This window comes from Equus przewalskii, chromosome 4 (assembly GCF_037783145.1).
Source record: "Equus przewalskii isolate Varuska chromosome 4, EquPr2, whole genome shotgun sequence".
Taxonomy (NCBI): Eukaryota; Metazoa; Chordata; class Mammalia; order Perissodactyla; family Equidae; genus Equus; species Equus przewalskii.
The window spans coordinates 53,687,338-53,712,873 of NC_091834.1; the positions used below are offsets into that span (position 1 = coordinate 53,687,338).

Here is a 25,536-nt window from a genome sequence, read left to right on the forward strand (position 1 = left end):
AGTAAAATCTCAGACCCTTCCCATTTCTTGACAAACATGTTTTCAGGAGTCGTCCATGTTGTTGTAGGTATTAGAACTTCATTTTTTGTTGTTTAGTATAAATACATCACACTTTGTATATCCATTATGTTAATTGACATTTGAGTTTCAAGTTTGGGCTATTATTTCCAAAGCTGCTTGAAACATTCTTGTACAAGTCTTTTTGTGGACATGTATTTTCATTTCTCATGGTAAATATCTAAAAGTGAAATTGCTGCATCTCGGGAAGGTATATGTTTAACCATTTAGGAAACTGCCACACAGTTCTCCATTGTTACATTCCTATCAATAAAGTGACAGAATTCTAATTGCTTCATATACTGGCCAGTCTTGAGTGTTGTCAGTCTTGACAATTGCAGCCAATCCAGTGGGAGTAAAATAGTATCTCATTGTGGTTTTAATTGGCTTATCTCTCATGTCTAATGACGTTGAGCAACTTTTCACGTGTTTGTTGGCATTCACATATCTTCTATTATGAAATGTTTGTTCAAATATTTTGCTCAGTTTTTTTTTAAGTGGGATGTTTGTATAATGTTGGTTGGAGGATTTCTTTGTTTTGTCAGGAAATGAATAGACTACTTGTTCTATTAATGGTATATTGGGTGAATAGAATGTTTTAATTTTGATGTAGTGTATCAAATTTTTCTTCTACAATTGATGCTTTTTGTGTAATATACAAGAAATTCTTGCCTATCTCAATGTCACAAAGATATTCTATTTCCTTCTAGATGCTTTATGGTTCTGGGTTTTTCATTTAGATCTCTTTACATCTTTTCTTTTTCCATTGAATTAACTTGGAAACTTGGTTAAATATCAAATGACTGTATATAAGTGAGTCTGTTTCCAGACTCTCCTGTTTCATTTATCTATTTTTCTGTCTTTATGCCGAATCTACACTGTATTAATTACTGTAGCTTTATGGTAAGCCTTGAAATCATGTTATATATCGCTTCCAACTTTGTTCTTTTTTTTGCAAAATTATTTAGGCTATTCTAGGTTCTTTTAATTTCTACATAGATTTTATTGTTACATTATTTATTTTAAAAAGCCTTCTTAATCTTTTTTTTTTTTTTTTTTTGGAGGAAGATTAGCCTTCAGCTAACTACTGCCAGTCCTCCTCATTTTGCTGAGGAAGCCTGGCTCTGAGCTAACATCCGTGCCCATCTTCCTCTAGTTTATACGTGGGACGCCTACCACAGCATGGCTGCCAAGCAGTGCTATGTCTGCACCCGGGATCCGAACCAGCGAACCCTGGGCCGCCGAGAAGCAGAACGTGCGAACTTAACTGCTGCGCCACCGGGCCGGCCCCTGAATCTTTTAGCGTAATTTAATTTTAGCTGAGATGACATTGAATATAAATATAAATGTTGGGACAATGGACATCTTAACAATGATGATGATTTTTTTTTTTTACTTGCAGTAACAAATGATCATTTTTGTAATCCAAGAATATGGTGTATCTCTCAATACAGGTCTGCTTTAATTTCTCTCGGCAATGTTTTCTGTAGTTTTTAATATAGAGGTCTTGCACTTTCCTTGCCAGACTTATTTTTAGATAGCTGATATGTTTTGATGCAGTAAACATACGTTAATTAATTTTAAATTTTATTTTCCAGTGTTTGTGGCTGGTATATAGAAGTATATTGATTTTTTAAACATTCACCTTGTGTCTTGGGACTTTGCCAGATTTGCTTACTAGTTTTAGTGGAGTTCTTTTTTTTTTTTAATAGTTTTGTAGGGCTTTCTATGTACGTAAACATACCATCTGTAAGTAATGTTTTACTTCTTGTCTTCCATTCTTTTTTACCCTTTATTTTCTTTTCTTGAGTTATTGAATTGGCTAGGACCTCTAGTACAATGTTGACTAGAAACAGTGAGAGCAGCATCTTGGCCTGTTCCCAGTCTTGGTAAGAATAGTTGAGTGTTTCACCATTAGATTTGATAGTAGTTATAGGTTTTTGTAGATGCCCTTTCTCAAATAAAGGAAAATACTTTCCATTACTACCTACTGAGAAGTTTTATCTTGAAGAGGTGCTGAACTTTTTCAGATCTGTTGAGATGTTTGTGTGGTTTGCCTCTTTTATCCTATTACTGTGGTGAATTTTTGAATGTTAAGCCAACTTTGCATTCCTGAAATAACCTCCACTTGGTTACGATATATTACCATTTATATATGTATATATTTTTTGTCGGACTCTATGCTAATGTTTCGTTCAGGAATTCTGCATTTATGTTTATAATGGACATTTATCTGTAATTGTCTTTTCTTATAATATCTTTAACAGTTTTGGGATCAGGATTATGCTCCTTAAAAGGAATTGGAAACTATTCCATTCTCATGTATTTTGTGAAAGAATTTATGATAGAAACCACTGGTGATGCCATCTGGGCCCGGAGTTTTCTTTATGGAGTATTTTTAAATTATAAATTAATTGATTTCTTTATGTGCTACTGTGTAGCTTTGTTTCTTTCTTGTGCCAGTTTTGGAAATTTCTGTTTTTCAAGATGTTTATCTCTTTCATCTAAGTCAGAGGCAGGCAAATTATGACCCTCTGGCCAAATATGGCTCAGTGCTTATGTCTAAGTGGAGTCACGATAGGGGCCGTGTAGCCTGTGAAGTGTACAACGTGTACCATGTGGCCCTTCACAGGAAAAGTTCGCCATCCCTGAGCTACGTTTTCAGACGTGTTGATGTGAGTTGCTATTCTTTTCTCAACATCCATTCGGAGGATCTGGTGTCACGTCTTCCTTTCGTTCCTGGTATTGCTGATTTGTGTTTTCTTGCATTTTTCCTTAATCAGGCTTTCTAAGTATTTATCAATTTTATTTGTATTTTTGAAGAACTAACCTTTTACTTTGATTTTCTCTATTGTTTGTTTTATATTTCACTAATTTCTGCTTTATCTTGATTATTTCCTTCTACTTATTTTGAAGTATCCCTACTCTCTTCAATTTGCTCCCCTTTTTCAAGTTTCTCAAGGTGGGAGCTTAGATTATTGATTTTACACCTTTTACTTTTCTAATATGAGTATTTGAAGGAAACTTTATAACTTGAAGAATATCTTCCAGAAACCTGCAGAGAAAATCATGCTGAATGGTGACACATAAGAATCATTTCCATTAGTGTCAAGAATGAGGTAATGATGTTCACTGTCTGACATTCGCTGCTCAATATTGTACTGGTGGCTTTAGCAATATGATTAAAGAAGAAGTAGGAAGTGAACACGGGAGAGGATTCCACAACACAGGCCCTGGGAGTGACAACGAGTATGGAGTCTGGTCTGTTTTGTAATTTCCTTTGTTCTAGCTGGTGGAAATGAAAGTCTGTTGTTTCTGATATTGCCGAAGCCAAAACGTTGCCGTGTTTCAGGATTAGAGATCCTTGTTGTTATTGTTTTGAAACAAAAAGAACATTATTTCTGTGTTATGTCCAGTCGGAAAAGGATTGTAGCTGACCCCCCAAAGTACTTGAGCCGTGATATTGCAATGTTAACTTTGATTTACAGAGCTGAGGACCTCAGCTCTAGATTTTAACATTTCTACAGAGGGGCCTCTTCCAGCTGCTTTGCCGTGGTGGCTTGGGTGTCCCTAGATTGGGAACTCTGCCATGCCTGATGCTAGTGAAATTGCAAGACTTCTACTGCTACAAGGAAAATGTTCTTACTGTGTTGTTCTATTTAAACCTATAATATATGGGGATTTAGCTCTTTAAGTTCACATACTTGGCCTCTTTATGCCATACTGCCACAGGAGCTGGGTCAGGACGAACTTCAGGATCAGCTACCACTGCCTATCAGGAACCAGCCCTTCTCTCTGACCTTAAGTCTATGACTTTCTATACCTGACACCTTCCTTCATGGTGAGTTCACCATCATCCCACCAAGCAAGCTGGCCTCTTTGGGAACACCATAGTGTCTTAAACATGTATATCACATAAACCTCAGTGGTGGTCAGAAAGATTCTCTTTCTTGGGAATTGTTTCCGTGTTTATCTAAATAAGAGAATTCATAGGTGGGGGATACCTAATTACATCCCTCTAACCACCAAAATCATTACAGATCAGCTCTTGCCTGGCCAAGATGTCCTGTTAATGAATATGTTATCTGCATGGGAAAGTTTTGCTTATATTGTTTATAAAATATACGGAAAATCCTCGAATCATATACTAAATCCTGGCTCTACCATTTATAACTGTGTGATCTTGGGCAAATCACATCATATTCTCATGTATAAAATTGGAGTAATAATATCCTCCTCATAGGGTTCTTGTGATGATTAAATTAGAATACACACACAGGTATACAGAGGCATACACATGCACCCACACAATGTCTGTTAGATAGTAAGTGCTTAATACATGTTAGCTCTTATTATCTGCTGATGCCATTAGAGAGCAACTAGATAGTCGCCATGGGCTGATGCTCCACCTTCTGCAGCATTCTCTTGTTATAACGGGAGGATAGCCTCTGACTGGAGCTATTTCTCCACCTGTGCTCTGGGACTCTCAGGATTTCCCTGACTACCTTTTCTACTGTGTCTTCAAATTCTCACTCTGGCTCATTCCCATGAGCAATTAAATATTCCCAAGTCTCTCTCAAAATAACCACCAAAAATTGTTCCTTGATGCCACATCTCCTTCCATTTCCTGCTCTATCTCTCTTACTTTTATTATAATGAAACTTTTAGAACTAAATATCCCTACTCTCTTGTTTCCTTTTCTCATCTCCTGCTCTCTCCATGACCCATTTCTACCACTTGACTGAGTCTGTTTTTTATGTTAGAAAACACTTCCTCCATCTTCAAATACTCTGTTCCCTTATATTTATGTTTATTTTAATTCCATTTTTCCACCTGCTTCCTGGGCTATTTTTCAATTTTCTTTCCCCTCTTCCTCCTCCTGCCCCTTAAATGTTTCTATTCCTTGTGGCTCTATATTAGGTCCCTTTTTCTTTTCACCACACCACATATTCCTAGCTAATTTCATCTACTTCGATGGCTGCTGAGTTTCTGTTGTAACATGCTGATGCCTTTGATCCCTGGCTCAGACCTCTCTCCTGAAGCACAGCCAGGAGCATACTGGACGTTTCCGTTAGAAGTCTACAGGCATATCCAACATAGAACATTCAAAATATATTCACTCTTCTCAAACCTGTTTCTCCACTCTTGCCAACTTCAGAAAAAAAAATCAACGTTCTTCAGTTGCTCACACTTGAAGCCCACTTGACTCTTCTTTCACCCAGTATCCAGTCAGCCAGCAAATCTCTTCAGTCGCCCTAAATGTCTCTAGTCTCACTGTTTCCTCCACTGCTTTAATATCCTAGTCCCAACCACTTTCTTTTCTCACCTGGATAAGCATAGCATCCCTCTCTCTGGTCTTTCTCCAGTCTTACTTCCCTCCAATTCATCATACTACAGGCAGAGAAGTCTTCAAAAAACACAAATCTCGTTATCACCCCACCTCCCCAAACCCTTCAGCAACATCTCATTGCCCTTGGATTGGAGTTCAGACTCCTCACTAAGCTGGCCTAGCCCTGCGCGTTTGGGCCCTTGCTCCCCTCTCTGGTGTCCTTGTGCACCTGGTCTGCCTCTCTCTCCCGCTCTGGCCATTCTAGACTTCCTTCAGTTCCCTGACACCTGCTCTGTCACACAGGCTGCTTCCTGTGGCTTAAACACTGCTTCCCTGTGCGGCCAACCCCTAAGTTCTCTACAACCTAAATGATACTCATTCTTTAGGTCTTAGCATAAATAACTTCTCCTCCAAAATGTCTTTCCAAGCCCTGGATTAGACAGGGCCCTATTTCTGTGTGCCGTCATAGTACTTTATACTTGGCCCTAGCAAAACAATTATAATTGCTTTTCTGCATTCTTCATTGGCCTGTACGCCCTGGAAAGAGTAACCACATGTGTCTTACCACGTGAATGAGTGAAGGAGAGAACAAAGCATTGTTCTGCTGTGTATTGTTGCTGTCATTCATTTGTTCATTTCTCTCTTCCTTCATTCATATAATGAATGTCTACTGAGAACATATTTTATGCCAGCCACTGTGCTAGGTGTGGCAGTGTTGTACTGAATAAGGGCCTTGCTCCTTTAGAGCTTCTAGTCAAGTGGAGGAGACAAACAGTAAACAAGGAAATGAATAAGTGACTGATAGGATACTAGTAAGCGCCATGAAGAAAATAAAATAGGAACATGTAGGATAATTGGGTAGGGGGTAATAGAAAATAGGACAGCCAGGGAAGGCTGACGTGAGGAGGTGAATTTGAACTAAGACTTGAACGATGAGAAGAAGCCAACTGTACAAAGGTCAGAGGGAAAGTGACTGCAGGCAGATGGAACAGTTTCTGTGGCCTTGAAGCTGCCCTGATGGAGGAACAAGGAGAAGGCCAGAATGCCTGGAGGGAGGTGAGGAGTGGTGGGAGGTCCTGGAGGGCCTTGTGCTTATGCACAGGAGTTTGGTTGTACTTGCAGGTTGGCTTCTTTCTGGTTCAAGATAAGCTGTACTTATGCTCCAGCTAAAGCCGAGATGTACCAGGAAAACAGCCACATGAGTTTCAGAGGGCTGTAGGTAATTGACTTGAGGCAAACATCCTTGAGCCAGTAGAAAATCATGTAATACTGCTTTGATCAAGGGCAAGAAGAAATGCTAATTACATGATAGGCTATAGATAGATATTTAAGCTATCAAGGAACATTTTTTATGTCACAGACCATAAACTTGTATTCAATTATAGTACGACCATATAGTAATTGCTGCCTGACGCCACTGCCCAAATGATAGACTTTTTATAACTACTGTTTATTTTTATGTGAACAGAGTTTTATCACTTGAAAAAGAGCATCATTGGGAAGGTTTAATCTCGAGAGACAATATAAGATCCCTAACATATGATGCTGTGCATATAATGTTGACGAGCTGTATTTTAAATCATCTTTCACTTGACTGAATGTTGGTGAAAAATAAATCAGTAATGGAGAAATCAGAGGTTGTAGGGAGGCTCAGACCAGACAAGGCATGTGAAAGCCCTTGAAATGATAAGGGTTCTTACAAGGCATGAGATCTTATTACTGTTGTTACAACCAACTCTTTTTAACCAAATACTGGTACTGATGTAAGGTTTGAGACTGTAAAGCCTGGGAATCTTGACTCTGATGAGAAAATATCCAATGCCAAAACACCTCTCTTCTAATCAACATCTGTATAAATTTTGTTGAGAAACTTACATGTGCGTGGTACATTCATTTATCTGTTTCGGGAAACAGTCACTGAGCACCTGCTGTTTGACAGCTAGCACCGCAGTGGCTCTGAGGACAAAGCACTGAACAAGACAGACACAGAACCACCTTTCCATTGTGTTTGATTTTAAGTCTCTCTGGAATGCGTCTTGCACAGTCACAGTTTCTCCAACTTGAAGGTGGTAGGTGGGTCAGTCTTCTGGAGGCTGGTACAGGGAACCCATGTGATGTGAACAGTAAGACCTCAGGCGCTAAGGTCAGACTGTTGGGTTGGGATTCCGCCTCCCCTGCTTGGTAAATGTGGTCCCTATGTCGGTGACTCAGTTTCCTCATTTGAAAAATTAGGATGATAGTAGATTGTTGCAAAGATTAAGTGAGATGATATAGGCAATATGCTTAGTCAATGCCTGGCACATTGTCCATTCTCCTTTAGAGTAAATTGTGCGTGTTATAGTTGTTGTCTTCGTGCCTTCCTTCTCCATTCTTACGATAGTTACATAACCTTCTTCATTTCAGCCACAAAGCAGTCTCAGGGAAGTCTGCAGTGTTTGATACTTTCTGGGATGTGACATAGTACTATAGGGAACACATTTTTGACAGTAGGCTACAAACGTTTGAGAAGCTCTGGTGATATGCCATATTTACTTATTAGCAACTCTTTGAGGAGCTCACAGTTTATAGTTGACTGTCCTTTGAACAGCCAAAAAGGAAAGGGGACAGTATTATTTTACAATAGGCTACCCTGGAATAAGGCAGAATTGTGAGTATCTTTCAAACCTTTCTGACCACAATTAACAGCAGGAAGTATTTTATATCAGATAAGTTTACACATGTATGTATACACTCAAAAGTCTGAAACTGAAATAAGTTTCGGAAAACAATACACACTCTTGCTACTATAATGCAACATTTTCTATTCCAGGTCATTCCATTCCATTTAATCCCTTTCCATTCTATGGGAAGAGACCAGTAATTTGAAAAATATTCATCTAAGAAATTGATAAACCTAAACTAGACTAAGGATATGACATAAGAAGTGAGATAGTCTTCAGCTCTATGTTTTAAAGGTTTTCTGAGTAATCTTCCTATCTCCTATGCAAAAAACAAACAAACCAACCCCCAAAAGCAAAAAAAAGCTTAATATTTAGTTCTTGCTATACTTTTATAGACGTTAGCTCAATTTGACCTTCTAAAATTTGTTGTCATTTGTACTCCAGCAAAGTTGTGGACTAGATCATCATGAGGGTAATAGGTCCATTCAGTGCAACCAAGAAACTTTGTTTCTACCTCTGGTTTTGTCATTATTTGCAAGTTCACCTGTCTTCTCTGAGTCTCAGCTCAGGGGCGGGGAGTGGGGCAGGGCGATGATAATAATATTTACTTTATGTCAATTAATTAATTTAATAACATCTCTTCTTCCATCTCCTATTCCCAGTGTTGTTTGAGGGCCAGCTGAGATAACATTTGAAATTGTTCTGTAAACTAAAGGGCTTTTTACAAGTATGAAGACTACTGGGCTGTTGGATTCTATATTTGTGACCCGACCTCCTTTTAAAAAAATTCCTTCTAGATTTCTCAGTTGAATACACTGATTGCACTTTTGCTGGGAGAACTTCCACCTGGAGATAGACAGAAGATCATGACAGTTTGTACCATAGATGTCCATGCCAGAGATGTGGTGGCAAAACTTATTTCTCAAAAGGCAAGTTGCTTGTAGAAATTTCATGTATTTTTGTTGTTTCCTGAAAGTGGTGTTTATTGTCAAGAGTACTTCTAAGAAAGTCATTGTTTGTTTGTTTGTCTTCTAAGTTTGTTTTATTTTAATTAGCCCTGGGAAGTTAGCTGTACCTACTTTGGGTGAGTTTGATTTGGGTTAGCTAATATATATCCTCATGAGAGTTATCCCAAAGGATTTTGCCAAGTCAGGAGCCCCTAACCCAGATCATCCCAAAATGAACCCAGGATGGAAGAACCACCATAAGTCACCCTATTCATTTCCCTGTCTTCTGGCCTCTCTACCCTTAATCATCTTGGTCCCTTGGCCTATGATTATCACCTCTGGATCTTACCCAGCCAATAGCAATGAGATTGTGTGTCCTTTAAACTGTCTCTGTGTGCCTTTGATTTTTTTCCTTTCAAAGAAAGAGAAATATTGGTCACACCTTGTCTTTCCCTTTTAAGGCTAAGTGACTTTGTTTAAAGAAGTTAGTTTCTAATCCTTTCCGTGCATTAATAACCTTTCCCTATCTCTTTAAAAAGTCCATGTGTCTCTTAGATACTGGCAGTGTTTAACGTGAAAGGAGAATTCTCACCCTTTTTCCAAAATATTCCTCCTTACAAATATGGAAGTATGCTTGTCTACTGAACAACGTTGGTATGTCATGCCCATCACCTACTTCCTCCAAATCCCTTTTGTTTTTGGGGGTGATGGTATTAAATCAAGACAGTTCCTTTCACAATTTAAATGCATGTGTGTATTGTGAATTGTTTTCTGTTGTTTTTCTAGTTCTTTCTCAGTTTATTAAGACCAAAGTGAAGTTTAATTCTCACTACAAAGTGCAAGCAAATGTTTCTTTGTGTAAGCCATAAACTTAAAAAATACTTCTTGATCCATGTTCAGGACCATTAGCGAATAATATTCTTTGATTGCTAATCCAAAACTGATCCTTGCAAAAACACCACTTACCACGTACATTCATGTGTCATTTAATGATGGGGATACGTTCTGAGAAATGTGTCATTAGGCAATTTCGTCATTGTGTGAACATCATAGAAGGTACTTACACAAACCTAGACAGTATAGCATACTACACACCTAGGCTATATGGTACCAATCTTAAGGGACCACCATCAGGTGTGATCCATCGTTGACCAAAATGTTGTTATTCGGCACATGGTTCTATTCTTATTTTGATAATGAACCATTGATAGCTACTCTGAATATGACCTTGTACCTTCTCACATATTTTATTATGTTTTATCAGTGATGATTATCTTACAGCAGGATAAATTATGATTTAAAATATGTCCTTTATTTTGTACTAAAAGAGATATAGACTTTATCTAATTCCTGATCCTGTAATATACATAAATATACAGTGTTGAGACTTAGATAGATATCTCATAGAGACAATAATTTTGGTAACTTCAAGTGATTCCCAAGAAATCCTAGGGTCACATGTATCTTGAAAGACACTGGAATTATGTTTTCAAACTGGAAGAAGAATGGATAGGATTGAGTAAGATAGATTTGATTTAATTTAAAGTGAGGCAAGAAATCTCTGTACTGATTTTCAAATGAACTTTGTGGAAGGTATTGTTTATTTGTACCTCCAACGTGGAGAAATTATGGACTATGTGCCATCCATTTTCATACAGGGTGTATTTTTCCATCTGATTTTGGTGATGTGAGTATAAAGTTAGAAAAGTGATCATGTCCCCGAGGTGATTCATAAAAGGGGAAAAAGTGTTTTAAACAAATCAATATTGTTTTACAGTAAAAGCCTTCTTAAAATGAAGACTTTTATTGCACACGCATATTTCTGATTAACTATTCAACCATCTACATGCAATTATAATTTGCAGTAGCATGAAAGAGATTTCCCTTTTGTGAGATTTTCTAGAAATAAAATGTGAATCAATAAAGTTGATTTTTAGAAATAAAATGTGAAACAAGACAGTTGATTAGATTAAGTTTGTTGCCTCAAAACTATCAGTGCCCTATGCGTAATGATCATGTGATGTTTTTAGGTTGTCAGTCCTCAAGCCTTTGCTTGGCTGTCTCAACTTCGTCACCAGTGGGAGGACACCCAGAAACACTGCTTTGTGCATATTTGCGATGCCCAGTTCCAGTACTTCTATGAATATTTAGGGAACAGTCCTCGACTAGTGATCACTCCTCTAACTGACAGGTAACAATGATAAGTTTGAGTCAGATGGAAAAAGCCAATCCAGAAAAGTCCCCCAGCATGGGTAAGGATGTGTGAGATTGAAAAGAAAGAGATGAGAGAAAATGATGAACCGATTGGGAAACAATATGAAAGCAGTGTGTAAATGAACTAATTAGGTAACATAGTGAACATTGACTTTCATTAGAGACAAGTTAAAGAGAACCAAATTAGAGAAGCAGAATTACTGATGCTATACAGAATACAAGTCATGAAATCGTGACAGAGGAGTATGGGTCAAGTCAGCATCTTTGATCACTGAGTTTGTTCTCTCTGGTTATCTATGGCTAATATCCTGATGCCAGGATTTGTAACCACCTCCCCTCTGCATCTCTTTATTGGAAGTGTAAAAATAGGAATTGCCTATGTTCAAATTCATTTTTGAAGGATTACATACAGTGAAAGTAAGAAAAGAAGGGGAGGGGCCAGCCCCATGGCCGAGTGGTTAAGTTCAAATGCTCCGCTTCGGCGGCCCAGAGTTTGGATCCTGGGCGCGGACATGGCACTGCTCATTAGGCCATGTTGAGGCGGCATCCCACATGCCACAACTAAAAGGACCCACAGCTAAAATATACAACTATGTACTGGGGGGATTTGGGGAGAAAAAGGCAGGAAAAAAAAAAAAAAGAAGATTGGCAACAGTTGTTAGCTCAGGTGCCAATCTTTAAAAAAAAAAAAGAAAAGAAGGGGAACTTAGATCCATTAAGTGATTCAACAGATACTTATGATGCACTGTGCTAAGCACTGTTCCAGTGTTGAACAGGCAGGGTTCCTGTTCTCACAGAGCACACTTTCTAGTTGAGTGTGTCATGTGAGTGCCTGGGAATGAAGAGGAACAATAAAAAAATTTGACAAAGTTATTTTAGGTGGTAATACATGCTGTGACAAAATAGAACAGGTGATATGTTAGAAAGTGTCTTGAAGGAAGAGTCTACTACTGTAGATCAAGTGAGAGGACATTTGAGCTGAGACCTAAACCATAACAAGGAACCAGCTATGCAAACATCCTGGGGCAGAAAGTTACAGGCAAAGACAAGTACAGAGTTTCTAAATGCCTCCTCTTATGCCCTGTGTCTTGGAGAAGGAGCCTGGCCAGTTCAAAGGATAGAAAGAGAGCCAGTGTGGCTCAAGTATGTCAAGGGGTTACTTTTATTGTATTCATTGCCACTTGACTCCAGGTAAATATAGACACATGGTCAGAACGCTGTAGAGGTAAGGATATGAAATACTGACATGAAATTCTGTGTTAGTATTCTAACCTCTACTGAATTATTTGGTGGGAGAAAGCACATTTAATCCTTGGCATTCGTGAAAGAGAAATCATACCTCAAGATCATAGGAGTGTTCTCATTTCTCCAGGACCACCGTACCATACAATTTATGGAGGAAGAAAAGTGTAGATAGTTTCCATACAAGTCTATAGAGCTGGGTTGTTCTGGTGGTCCTGGGAGGTTGGCGGAATTCTCTCACCAGCTTCCTGATTGTTCTTGCACATGTTAATCTGCTCCTGATTTCATCATTGATAACTTGTATGGCTTTTGTAATTGTTTCTCTAATTCAGTTCTCTTTAACTTGTCTTAACTAAAAGTCAATGTTCACTATCTTAGTTGGGTAATTAATGTATGTTCTGTTTTTTCAGCGTGAGAGATTAAAATTTGTAGCTTGACAAAATCGCTTGAGGATACTCAAAACTGTAGATGCTAGGAGTCCACTATATATGTGTGCCATCGTAAATAGAGACGACAGGAAGGGAGACACAGGGCATAGGAGAAAAGGGGAGGAGGCATTTTAAAGTTTATCAAAATGCAAGGACTAATAGCTTATTCACTTCTTAATGAAAAAATCACTGTGGTTTGTTTGAAAGTTGAAAGATGAATGTTCTTCTGATAGTGTGAGATGTTCACGTTGTGTGCATTTCTTTTCCATGCATTCTGTGGATTATTTACTAATTGTTTACGTTAACACAATGATGCCTTTCAAACACTTTTATTGTGGCTCGTTTGATGCTGACCGTCCCTTTGGGGGAGGCAGGGAAGATAGCACCTCCTTCTTACACTTGTGGGCAAGTTCAAGGACTTAGGTCATCAACCAGCTTTTTACTGAGAGACGTGAGCTGGAACACAGGTGGAGTGGTTAGGAGGCTGCAGACTAAGCTGCTGTTACAGAGAGACCCAAAATATAATGGCTTCAATACCACAGAAGCAGATGTCTCACTTGTGTAACAGTCCAGAGGAGTGTGGTCCAGCAGCCGTGGAGGCTGGCAGGTGGCTGATATGCTAACTGTGGCTTTCACACGTGTTCCAGCCAGTGGAAAGGGGAAAACATCTTGAAGGAGGCATCCTAGAGTTTGCACACATTATTTTAGCACAGAACAGGTTGGTTGGAGCTTGGTCGCTTGGCCACACCTGTTGGAAGGGAGGTAAGAAGGGTAGTCTGCAGCCTGCATATAGGTGTCCATAAATCCAGCCAAAATCTGGAACCTCAGGAAAAGATGATTAGTGGTAGTCTCCACTACGAAAAGTGCTATAATTCCTTTTCCAGGGGTCTGTCCACTCCATATTCATTGCAGGATGCACTTAAACCAGATGATGGCCATAAAATAAATGCTTTCCATTTTCATAAGTAATAGCTTCTATTTGCATAGTGCTTTGAAAGGCATTTACCTTTGGCTTTCGTAATATATTCCTACAATAAACATCATTTTATAGAGGAGAAAACTGAGGCATGTTGATGCCAAAAAACTTATTTAAGATTGTTGGCAAAGTAGACACTAACCCCTGGTCTTCTGACATCCATGCATACATCTTCCCGCTGGATCTGCCGTCTGTATTAAGTCAAAAATAATTTCTAAATCTGCAGAAACCCTGTGTAAGGTCCTTGCTATTCATTAGTTTTCCTTCCTTTACTAGTATTAAACTCTGTCTTTGCATAATTTGCCTCAGTCTAGGAACCTCTGAGTCTTTCCTGCAAAAATAAGTATTATCATAATCTAAATGCATGCAGCAATACATTCAAAATGAATTCCTAAAATACATTTTAATATAATAAACTGTATCTTTGTATATTTGCTTTATACATTGAAATAGATACATATTATTTGCATGCTGTGTATTTTTTTATATTTACATATCTCATCTCAATGTATTCATAAGTAGCAGTTTAATGAAGTCAAGGTTTAATTCATTCATCATGCAATATTTCTCTTTTGTTTTTCTTTTATAAACAGTAGTTTAAGATGTTGTCTGCCATTTAATAATATCTTTACCTAGAAATATGATATACTCAATGACATTGCAAATCGTGTTATAAACACACAGTTCTTAGGAAATGAGACAAACAAACAGATAAAGCAGTACATTCTTTTCTATTAATTTTAAACAGACAATTTAAAAATAAATTTGATATAAAATGTTATTCTGACTCTTATTATTGCCATGAACAAATCAGAGATATATCAATATTTTGGGCTACTACCACATTCTAGACCTGGACTTCTTAAACTTTAAAAAAAATTGGGTTGCCCCTAATGTTTTCTGGAAATCTCCTCCTAGCCTATAACAGTTGTGTTTTCTATTGCTTAAAGGTGTTACATTACTTTAACTCAGTCACTTCACCTCACTATGAGTGGGGCCCCAGCTGGCCCAGCTGGTACAGGGAAAACTGAAACCACCAAAGATCTTGGACGTGCCCTTGGCATGATGGTTTATGTATTCAACTGTTCAGAGCAGATGGACTACAAAGTAAGTTAGTAATAAAATGAGGTATTTGAACATTATTTCTGATTTGGGATGATTCAAAATAATAGCTTAAAATCCCCTTCTGTTAAATTCTTGATGCCTCCCTCCGTCATTTAGTCCGTAGGAAATATCTATAAGGGATTGGTGCAGACAGGAGCGTGGGGCTGCTTTGACGAGTTCAATCGAATTTCTGTGGAAGTTCTGTCCGTGGTGGCAGTACAAGTGAAAATGATACACGATGCCGTCAGAAACAGGAAAAAGAGGTGAGTGGCATGTGGTTTTTTCCTGCTGTTGCAAATAGAAAGAGTAACGTGGAATAATGCAGTAAACCTCACCTTCGCAGTCTGTGCTGCTGCTCGCTGTTTCATGAAATGGATAAAATAAGAGAGACTGGTTAATTTTGAATAATTATTTTGAATAACCTCCCGTTTTTATTAGTGGTTTTTAAGTGTTGAATACAACAAAGGTATATTACATTATTTTAATCACCTAAAAAATAAATACCCACTCTGACGTTAAATCCAGTGATCAATTCTCAGTTCTGATTTTACTTGACCTTCTGGCAGCTTTTGACACAGTTGGCTCCTCCCTTCTTCATGACATATTGTCTTTACATGGGTTCAAGGACACCACACCCCCCTAATCAGTGTTAGCTATTTTTTATTGTTATTATTTCCTGAGCTATTAATGTGGGATGTCACAGGCCTCAATCTTTAGACCTCTTCTTTCTCTGTCTACACTTGTTCCCTTGGTGATTTCATCATCACATGGCTTTCAATACCATGTGTGTGCTGCTGGCTACCAGCTGCCAGACCTCCTTTCTCTGATACCTGGACTTAAATAGACAATGCCCGTTGGGGCATTTCGGGGCTCCATTTGTCTCATAGGCCTCTCATATTTCATATATACAAAACTGAAATCCCGGCCTTTCCACCACACCTCCTTTGTTACGTGTCCCATCCCAGTAGATTACACTCTCACATTCTTGCAGTTACGTGGGCCAAAAACTTTCCAAATATATCCAGAACCCAACCACTTCTCAACATGATGCCACACCCCAAAAGACAAAACACGACTGGCACTTAGGGTTTGATGGCCTAATTTTAGAAATAAGTATTATAGTAGACAATTGTGGTTTTCTTCGTAAAATTTTTTGTATACAGTGCAATTTCATTTATCTGGCGTACCTATTTACTCCCATTTATTAGGGATTTTTTTCTCAGCTAGCTGTCTTATCCATAGGAACATTTCAGTCTCCCCATCAGGGAAAGATTGTTGAGCCCCTTGAAACTGTGAACCTATTGTAGATACACCTGGATATTTCCACCTTCTAGAAAGCCTCTCAGTCCTTCCGTCACATGGCTCTGAGATACCAGGTCCCTGTCACCTGAGGTCTCTTGCCTTACCTGCCCCTATTCTTATGCCATGTGGGAGAAGTTAAGATCTTTCCTCTTTGATCCCCAGACATATTTGATTTGGCTTTTAGTCAAAATCTTACTTGATGTAACCCAAATGTCATTTGAGGACGTCCTCTCTGATGGAGGATGTATAAACATTCCATGAAAGGATTTCTGAAAACTCCCAACCATATTTCTTGATCGTCTCCTCTTTCTCCATGTCTGCATGTATGTGAGTTGTACCTGCTCATCTTCATGCTAGCCCAGAGAGGGACAGCGAGCTTCCTTCCTGACTTCATGAGTTTTATTAAATTCTCTTTACACTTGAGGATTTAAGAGATGGGACCATGTCTCAACTGTGCAGCCTTCCAGCATCTTGCTAGCTCTCCCCCATCAAGGTCCCCACCTTTGACTCGTGGCTGTCCCTGCTACGTATAGTGGAAGAGCAGTCAGTTACTCTGCTACTGTAGCCACCTCTCTGCACGCAGCCCTGCGAGGCCAGCCTGCCTTCCCTTGCCCGATATTCAGGGAATGAGGATTTCTTCATTCTTACCTTCACTGTACAAAATCCACCTCTCAGTGATGTAGTATCTAAGAAGCTCTTAGTCCTAAAAGTTGTGGCTGTCTCCTTTCCCTCCCTGTTCTGTGATGCAGGCCCAGTTCCTTAACTGCTTCAGCCCTCCCCTTTCTCGACAAGAGAAAGCCTTATATTTTGTCTCATTTACCCTATTTGAAAGTTTCCTTCCACTTATTCTTCAGTTTGGCTCCTACAGCCCCTGATCATTCCATTGCCCTGGCCATCATCAGCCCAACTGGGCCCTTGCAAATCTTTCCAAGAATCTTTCACTGCTTCTCCAGTGCCTTCAAGTGATAATAATAGCAATAGTCATAGCTAACGTTGTTGAGTATTTACCATGATCTAGGTATTGTACCCTTAGCCATTTATATACATAATCTCTTTTAATCCTCATATGATCCAGTAAGGTGTGTAATAGCATTATCCCTTTTTTCTAATTAGGTAAGGGAATTGCAGTATGCATAAAGTGATGTAGCTGGTCTCTGAATGCTCACAGGCTGGCTCCAGAGCACACTGTCATAACCACCACACTGTTCTACTGCTCAGTGGTAGTCAGTAAATGTTTGGTGCATAAATGGGAGTAGGGAAGGGAAAGAGGGAGGGCGAGCGAATAGACAAGATAAAGACTGAACAAGGAGTCCCTTTCTGCTCTTAGCATGGGCATTCTCTGTCTGGGCAGTATCTCATTCAAGGAGCTGCAGCCCACATGGAAGGCAAAAATAGCATCACCTTTCATTAACTGTCGAAGTAGGCAAGTCCTCATTTTTATATTCTAGCATCCTATGGCTTTGCAAAAATATAAAAGAATACTTCCCATATTTGTAATTCCTTTGGGGGAAGGGAGTATATTTTTAATAAGCATGCTTCAAAACATATTCAAAATATGTATGCTCATGAGTTTTAAAGAAAATTACACAGAATAAACAGCTTCCTAATAATAATTTGCATTTTGCAGTGGTTTGCATTTGTCAGTGTGCATTCGTATTCAATGAACACATTTAATTTCATCAGCATTCTTCTTACGGTAGATTTGTATTTCTTGGGGAAGCTATCACGCTGAAGCCATCAGTTGGAATATTTATTACTATGAACCCAGGATACGCTGGTCGTACCGAACTACCGGAAAATCTCAAAGCTCTTTTCAGGCAAGTGTTCTGCTTTGTGGCCTAGCATCTGGAGCACTCATGCCACCTAACGTTGCTAGCTTGCACTGTTAAATAATTTGTTTTTACTTGGGAATGTCTATGGAAAACCCCTTATTATTTCTTTGGGATCCCTTTAAAGAGTGAAATAAGAAACCAGGACTCAAAAATCATCATTTAAAAGTTGCATGGCACATTTGAACATTTCATACTAGGTCTTTTGTAATGATATTTTTATTATAAACATAATATTCACAAATTATAGAATATTTGGAAAATAGAGAAAGAATAAACAAAAGCTTACAATATTGTCACCCAGAAATAATGTTTGTTATATGTTTTCTAGTCTCTTTTATAATTCACATTTTGTGGAGTTAAGCTATTAGGTTAGCATGATTTTTATTTAGTTCTCATTTAATATTTTGACATAAGTACTTTATCATGTTACTGAAAATTCTTCGGAAATACCATTTTATGTAGCTCCAAAATAGCGTCTCTCATGGCTCGTCCATAATTTTCTTAAACATTTCCTATTGTCTGAATTGTAGAGTTTGTTTTTTTCTCTTCTGTCTTTTATGATCATGAGATAGCGGGTTATAACCATCTCTTCACATGAAGAATTATCCTAATTTCAAAGTATTACTCAGAATAGATTCCTAGATGTGGAAGTATTTGGTGAATGATTAAAATACCTATTTATGATCTGCTTTTCAAAAATACTCTACCAATATGTGTACTTATTAGCAGTGTGTCAGAGGACCTGAGCTATTGCATCCGAACCAGTTGTGTTTAACTCGTATTTTAAATCGACTTCGTTCAGGTATAATTTTGTACAATCAAATGCACCCATTTTCATGTACAGTTGGTGAAAACACCACCACAATCAAGATATGGAATGTTTCCAGTAGTCCTGGAAGTTCTCTTGTGCCTCTTTGAAGTTGATCCACCATACCACTGATGTACTTTGTGACTTTAGGATAAATGTGTCTTTCCTAGAGTTTATATAAATGAAATCAGACAGTATATGCTCGTTTGTGTTGTCTTATTTCCTAGAATATTATGGTTTTGGGATTCATCCAAGTTGTTGAGTGTATCAGTAGTTTGTTTCTTTTTGTTGCCTATTAGTATTCTATTGTACACACATTCTACAATTTGTTTATCTGTTCACCACTTGATGGACATTTGGGTTGTTTCCAGTTTGAGCTATTGTGAATAAAGCTGCTGTGAACATTCATGTACAGTCTTTGTGTGAACATGTGTTTTCTTTTGGATAAATTGAATCGCTAAGTCATGTGGCAAATACTTGCTTGACTTTATTAGAATCTACCAATCTGATTTCCAAGATGGTTGTACCTTTTACACCCTCGCCATCAATGTTGGAGAATTCCACTTGCTCTACGTTCTTGTCAAAACTTAGTATTATCAGTCTTTTCAGTTTTAGCGAATCTAATAGATACGTAGTGGTATGTCATTGGGAGTTTAGTTTATATTTCCATGAGGGCTAATGATGTGGAATATCATTTCACATAACTTACTGGCCATTCCTGTGCCATCTTTTGAGAAGTGCTGTATTCTGTATACAATTCCTTTGTTAAATGGATACGTTGCAAGTATTTTCCTCTTAATTTGTGGCAGTGCCTTTTAATTTTCTTTCTTGTGTGTGCGTGCGTTAGGAAGATTGGCTCTGAGCTAACACCAGTTGCCAATATTCCTCCTTTTGCTTGAGGAAGATTGTTGCTGAGCTAACATCTTTGCCAATAATCCTTTACTTTATGTGGGATGCCGCCACAGCTTGGCTTGATGAGTGGCACTAGGTCTGTGCCCAGGATCTGAACCTGTGAACCTCGGGCCGCTGAAGCAGAGCGTGTGAACTTAACCACTACGCCACTGGGCTGGCCCCTACCTTTTCATTTTCTTAGTGGTTTCCATCAAAGATAGAAGTTTTAAATTTGATGAAATACAATTTATCAATTTGTTTTATGGGTTTTTTTTCTACCCTAGTTAAGAAAGTTTGACCAGCCTCAGGTTGTAAAAATTTTCAACTATCTTTTCTTCTGGAAATGTTGTTTTGTCATTTTCATATGGGTTTTCTCCTTTTTTTCTGTTAATGTGCTGAACTATATTGATTTTTCAAATGCTAAACAATTCTTCAATGTTGTGTTCCTGGGACAAACTGCACTTGGGCAGGAGAGTATCGCTGGATTCAAAATGCTACTATTTTGTTAAGGATTTTTAAATCTACGCCATGAAGGATATTGGTTTGCAGTGTCTTTTTTTATAATATCTTCATCCGGTTTTGGCATCAGCGTAATGCTAACCTCATGGAATAAGTTGGCAAACGTTCCCTTCTTCTCTATTTTCTTAAGAGTTTGTGTAGGATTGATATTATTACCCCTTAGATATTAGATAGACTTAATCAATGAGGTGGAAGTGGACTTCAGTTGACTTCACTTGCATGGAACTTTTTCAAGTGTTGCTGTTAATGGCAGTTGTCTTTAGGGAGGTCTTATTGAAAGTCCCTCTCCAAAAAGAAGGGGCTTTGAAACCTATGTTTTTGTAAATTAGCATCTTGAAAGTCTGTGCAAGTTGGCATCAGGCAGTGGTGTGCTAGAGATGGCTTGTATGAGCTCAAAGAGCTAGTGGTTAAATTTTTATGCATTTTGCAAGGGTTTGTTAAGCACAGCCACTAATAAAAGCTAAATTATATGAACTTTGGATTAAATAAATTATATTAAAAACAGGTGATAAATAGTCAAAACTCATGACATCCTAATTAATTTACTCTATTTTATGAATATTTATACTCTTAGGTTATTTATGTCTATTATGGTGTGCTACTGCTCAGCTCTTCCCAGTTCCACGTTTAGTTGTGTTGTGTTGGTAGATTGAAATCAGCCATAGTAGAAGTATTTATTCCATGGAAATCAGCTAATTCTATTTTTTAGAGAGCTGGTTGTTATCCATTTACCAGCACAGCAGTGGCCACAGGTAAAGACTGGACTCTAGCACAAGACATCTTTCTGCAATGACAGCTTACACTGGTCTACTGAACACACCCACAGACTCCCCTTAAACTCCTACACCCATGCTTCTGCCATTTTCAGACTTTCCATCATTTTCTATGTGTCATAACTAAAGGACATTTTTTAGTTGAAGTGAAGGGTTTTGTTGGCTGTGATTGACAGAGGTAATTGTGACCTGCTTGGGAATGGCTAAAATGTTGGTACAAATTAATCAGTTGTTTTCAGCAATTTGTACTTATTACCTTATCATGTTTTAAAACTAAATTTCATATACATCTCAGACCCTGTGCCATGGTGGCCCCTGACATCGAGCTAATCTGCGAAATCATGTTAGTTGCTGAAGGTTTTGTGGACGCGCGCTCATTGGCCCGGAAGTTCATTACGTTGTACACGCTCTGCAGGGAGCTCCTCTCCAAGCAGGTGAGTCTTTTGTTACTTTTCCTTGGTTTTTACATCCCATTAAAACAGCTTTTGAAATACAGATGCTGGGTAATTTATCATTCAAATTACAGTTAGACATTTAAGAATAATTTTATGTTTTCCATAAAGTATTTAAAATCTGTATTTTACAATTCTTAATTTTTTTCTGAAATTAAACTTGAGGCATCTTAGGTCTCCTGTTTAATTTGTACTTAATGCAGTTTTTATCAATGTGATTTTCTTTAAACTTTACCAATGCTATAATTATGAATGGAGTTGTATGATGCCTCCCTTTCTTGGTGAAAATAGTATTTTCTAGGGAGAGAAGGCAGGAGTGTTCATAAGAGTCAGGTAAAGCTGATTTTCTGGAGAACACCTCAGGAAATGTTAAATTGAAATTTTCTCGTTTGTTGTAATCCTTTATTTGAAGGTAGAGTTGGCTTTTTAACTTTTGCTGTGCAATTCCCTGGTGTCTGAAATGGGTCAAACTTACACGTTCTCTATTCTCCAGTCATTAGCTTCTGGAGGTTTCATTGAAGTTACTGATCTGCCACAAAAATTACATATGTTTCAACATCAGTATTTTTAAATCAGCTTTGTGGCCACTTTCAACTTTGGTCCCTTTGATGACCTTTCGTTAGTTCCTGGTGACATTATTTTGCAGCTGTACCAGGATGAAAGTATTAAAATACCACAGTTACAACCACACAGTTATCTGTACTGCCAGACATACTTATTTTAAATTACCCATTGTTGGGGTGAAATTTGGACTCAGAGAAATTCATGTTGTCATTTTAGTAACTGAATTTACATTCTGCTGGGAAATCATATCAAATTTAGTAATATGGAAAAATATTTATGACAGTGTTGTATGCAAAGCCCAGCATACCAAATTGTGAATGTGATACACAATTTGCATATGTTTTATGTTATACTGTGTGTTTTGTATACGTATAAAGTGACTGGAAAATACAATGTGATTTCTACCATTTGTCTCTGGATAATAAATTGTGAGTAATTTTTATTTTTCTCCTTATTCTTTATTATATATATATTTTAATAAGCCCATATACTTTCATAGTGGGAAAAAATCAGAAGAAAAAAATGTCATTGACTCCAGGAAAAATGGAGTTGCAACCATATCCATTTCCAGTAGTAATATTTAAACATTTCGTGAGCATCTACTGTATTCAACTAATATATTTATTGCTGCTGATGATGAAGAGGGTAAGACTCAGAGCAAATGAAATAAACTCTCAGATTTCTGACTTCAAAGAACTTAGGAGATCCCATTTACATGGAATAAAAATTAGAAGAAAATAGAAGATGAAAAGATTATCGTAGTTTTGAGGAAGAAGGGAACCAATATTTATTGAACAGGTACCATGTGTTATTTTTTTTAATCTTTCCAAGAAATCTATGAATTTGGTGTTATTAGCTCCATTTTACAGATGAGGAAACTGAGTAAAGTAACCCACCCAAAGTCCACAGCTAACAAGTGGTGGGAACAAGATTTGAGTTCAGTTCTTAGCCCGTCTCCAATCTCGCTGCCCTCTGAACTCTGATTCTTCCCCCGCCTCTCCTTCTCTCCTCCAGCCCCAGTCTACTCCTATATCAGTGGCTTTCAAATGATTTTTACCATGACCCACGGTAAAAAATGTTTTTTCTGTTGAGACGCAGTACACATACACAGGGGCACGCACACACACACGCACAACTGAAACAAAAATTTTCACCAAACACTTCTTACTCTTAACGTTTGCAGTATACTCTGGTATTTTTCGTTCTTCTGCTCTGTTTCTTTTCTTTTTTTTTTTTTTTTTTTTTGAGGACGATTAGCCCTGAGCTAACATCCACCACCAATCCTCTTATTTTTGCTGAGGAAGACTGGCCCTGAGCTAGCATCCATGCCCACCTTCGTCTACTTTATTGGGGGACACCTGCCACAGTGTGGCTTGACAAGTGGTGTGTAGGTCCGCACCCAGAATCCGAACGGGCAAACCCTGGGCTGCTGAAGCAGAACATGAGAACTTAACCGCTGCACCACCAGGCCAGCCCCCAGTTGTATGCTATTTCATTACTGACAAAATGATGGTCAAGACCTACTAAATTGATTTCATTATCTGCTAATGGATTGAAGGGCATATTTATACGTGCATATAGTATTTCACTGCCCACAAAGGATTAGCTATTTTATTCCTACAACAACCTTAGAAAGTGGGTAGATCCTTTTATCTGCCTTTTTATAGATGATGGTACTAAGGCTTGGAAAGATTAAGTGACTTTCCTACAGGCACAGCTAAGAGACATTTGAGAGAAGAGCTGTTACTATGTGGATTGTAGATGGAAGGCAAAGGAGAAAAGGCTGATTATATGTAATCAGCCAGTTAATTGAGTCCTCCTTTCCTGAGCACCTACCCCACGTAGTGCACCATGCTAGGGCCTAGAAGACAGAAGTGAGTAGAGATGGGCTCTGTCCTCCAGGAGCTCAGAGCCTGGGAAAGGAATTCCTCGGGGATAATGTGGAGGTCTCAGAGGTACTGGTTTATCACTGAATTTTAATAATACAGATTAGACTGCATTAAGTGCCAACATCAGGGCTGGAGCATCTGAGTGATTACGAGGTAGATAATTAGGGCAATTAGACATGGCAGGCTGGGAGCAGGTGGAATGGCAGGGCTGTCAGTGTACTACTGGAAGAATGTGCTTGTGGTTTGAGAACATCAAAGTAGTTGATCTCCTGAGTTAGCACGTTTATTGAGAGAGAAGAGCAAGAGTGGCCAATGGAGCCTTGGGCAAATACCGCAACTAAATGCTGTGGAAAGAAGAGATTTGCGGACAGATGTAGAGAACCAGGCGAAAGAAGCAGGAGGATGCTGAAGGGACATGGTTTTCACAGTTTCCAAGAGGAGAGGAAATTATTACTTTCCATCATTAAAGCATGTATTTATGTGAACTCTTTTCTTTTAGCTTTTGGCTTTTACTTCTGGCATGAGAGTCTTATTCCTTCATAACACTTTTGGGAAAATATACCTGTGTTTTGATTTTAGGATCATTATGACTGGGGACTTCGTGCTATTAAATCTGTCTTGGTTGTAGCTGGCTCCCTGAAACGAGGAGATAAAAACAGACCTGAAGACCAGGTACTGCAGTGCTCGTATAGTTTTCTTGAGTTTGTAACTTAACGGCTTCACGTGAAAGAACGTATATACCTGGGTGGTGGGGTGTGCACGGTATGACTTTTAAAAAATGTAACATCATTTTTAAAGTAGGATATTTTGAGGACTGGCATTTCTTATGTTATAAAAAGATCACAAGTATTCTTGAGTAAAGGATATGAATCTAGGAAAGAAAATGTGATTTTATAAGTGCTTTTGAAATATCAGCCACAAAAAGTATTTTGGCAGTTGTAATCAAATAATTCAGTAATTACTGTTTGATTTTCTCTAAGGAACATTTAGGAAATCTGATTGAGTTGGGCTATTAATCTTGAAAAAGTCAGTGAAAACATAAGGTAGTGGAAGAAAGTATGTCCGTTTCACAGGATGTGAGATGGGCATGCAGAATGGCACAGAAGGACAACTGCCTAACAGCACTGCAATGCTTGGTTGGTTATTTAGAGCTGCTAGGAAATTTCTACTCTCCCTCCTGGGAAGAAACGGTAACAGCCACATTGTGTGTTTTTTCTATTAAGTCAGTAGTGAGAGTGATGGGTATACAGCAGTATCTATACCTGCAGTATGACTAGAGAAGTTGAAAAAAAAAATGAATCTGTTCCTAGGAGGTTTTTTTCATATTAAAGAATATTTCTTATGTTATTTTCTACTTTTCCAATTTTTCTCTCTCTTCCTCTCAGTCACAATTCACTATTGGGTGAGGATTTTCTTGCATTTATTTTTTCTCCTGCTATGTTGTTATTGTTGGAATGCTTACCTGTTTCTGTAAGAGTCACCCTGACGTTCAAGTTAATGCTTTTAAATCTAAAACCCTCTTTGGTTTTCAGCCAATATAGAGCAAATC

At 38.2% G+C, this 25,536-nt stretch overlaps 1 protein-coding gene across 3 annotated transcripts in view; it reads left to right on the forward strand.

The window, feature by feature from the left end:
- The window catches only part of DNAH11 (dynein axonemal heavy chain 11), a 295,301-nt gene that overhangs the window by 101,484 nt on the left and 168,281 nt on the right, over positions 1 to 25,536 (forward strand). For all 3 annotated transcript variants that reach the window (XM_070615891.1, XM_070615892.1, XM_070615893.1), the window contains exons 31-37: positions 8,844 to 8,975; positions 11,024 to 11,184; positions 14,804 to 14,960; positions 15,075 to 15,220; positions 17,960 to 18,076; positions 21,378 to 21,516; positions 24,567 to 24,659. In XM_070615891.1, coding sequence (XP_070471992.1) covers positions 8,844 to 8,975; positions 11,024 to 11,184; positions 14,804 to 14,960; positions 15,075 to 15,220; positions 17,960 to 18,076; positions 21,378 to 21,516; positions 24,567 to 24,659 — 945 coding nt within the window. The remainder of the gene's footprint in view (positions 1 to 8,843; positions 8,976 to 11,023; positions 11,185 to 14,803; positions 14,961 to 15,074; positions 15,221 to 17,959; positions 18,077 to 21,377; positions 21,517 to 24,566; positions 24,660 to 25,536) is intronic.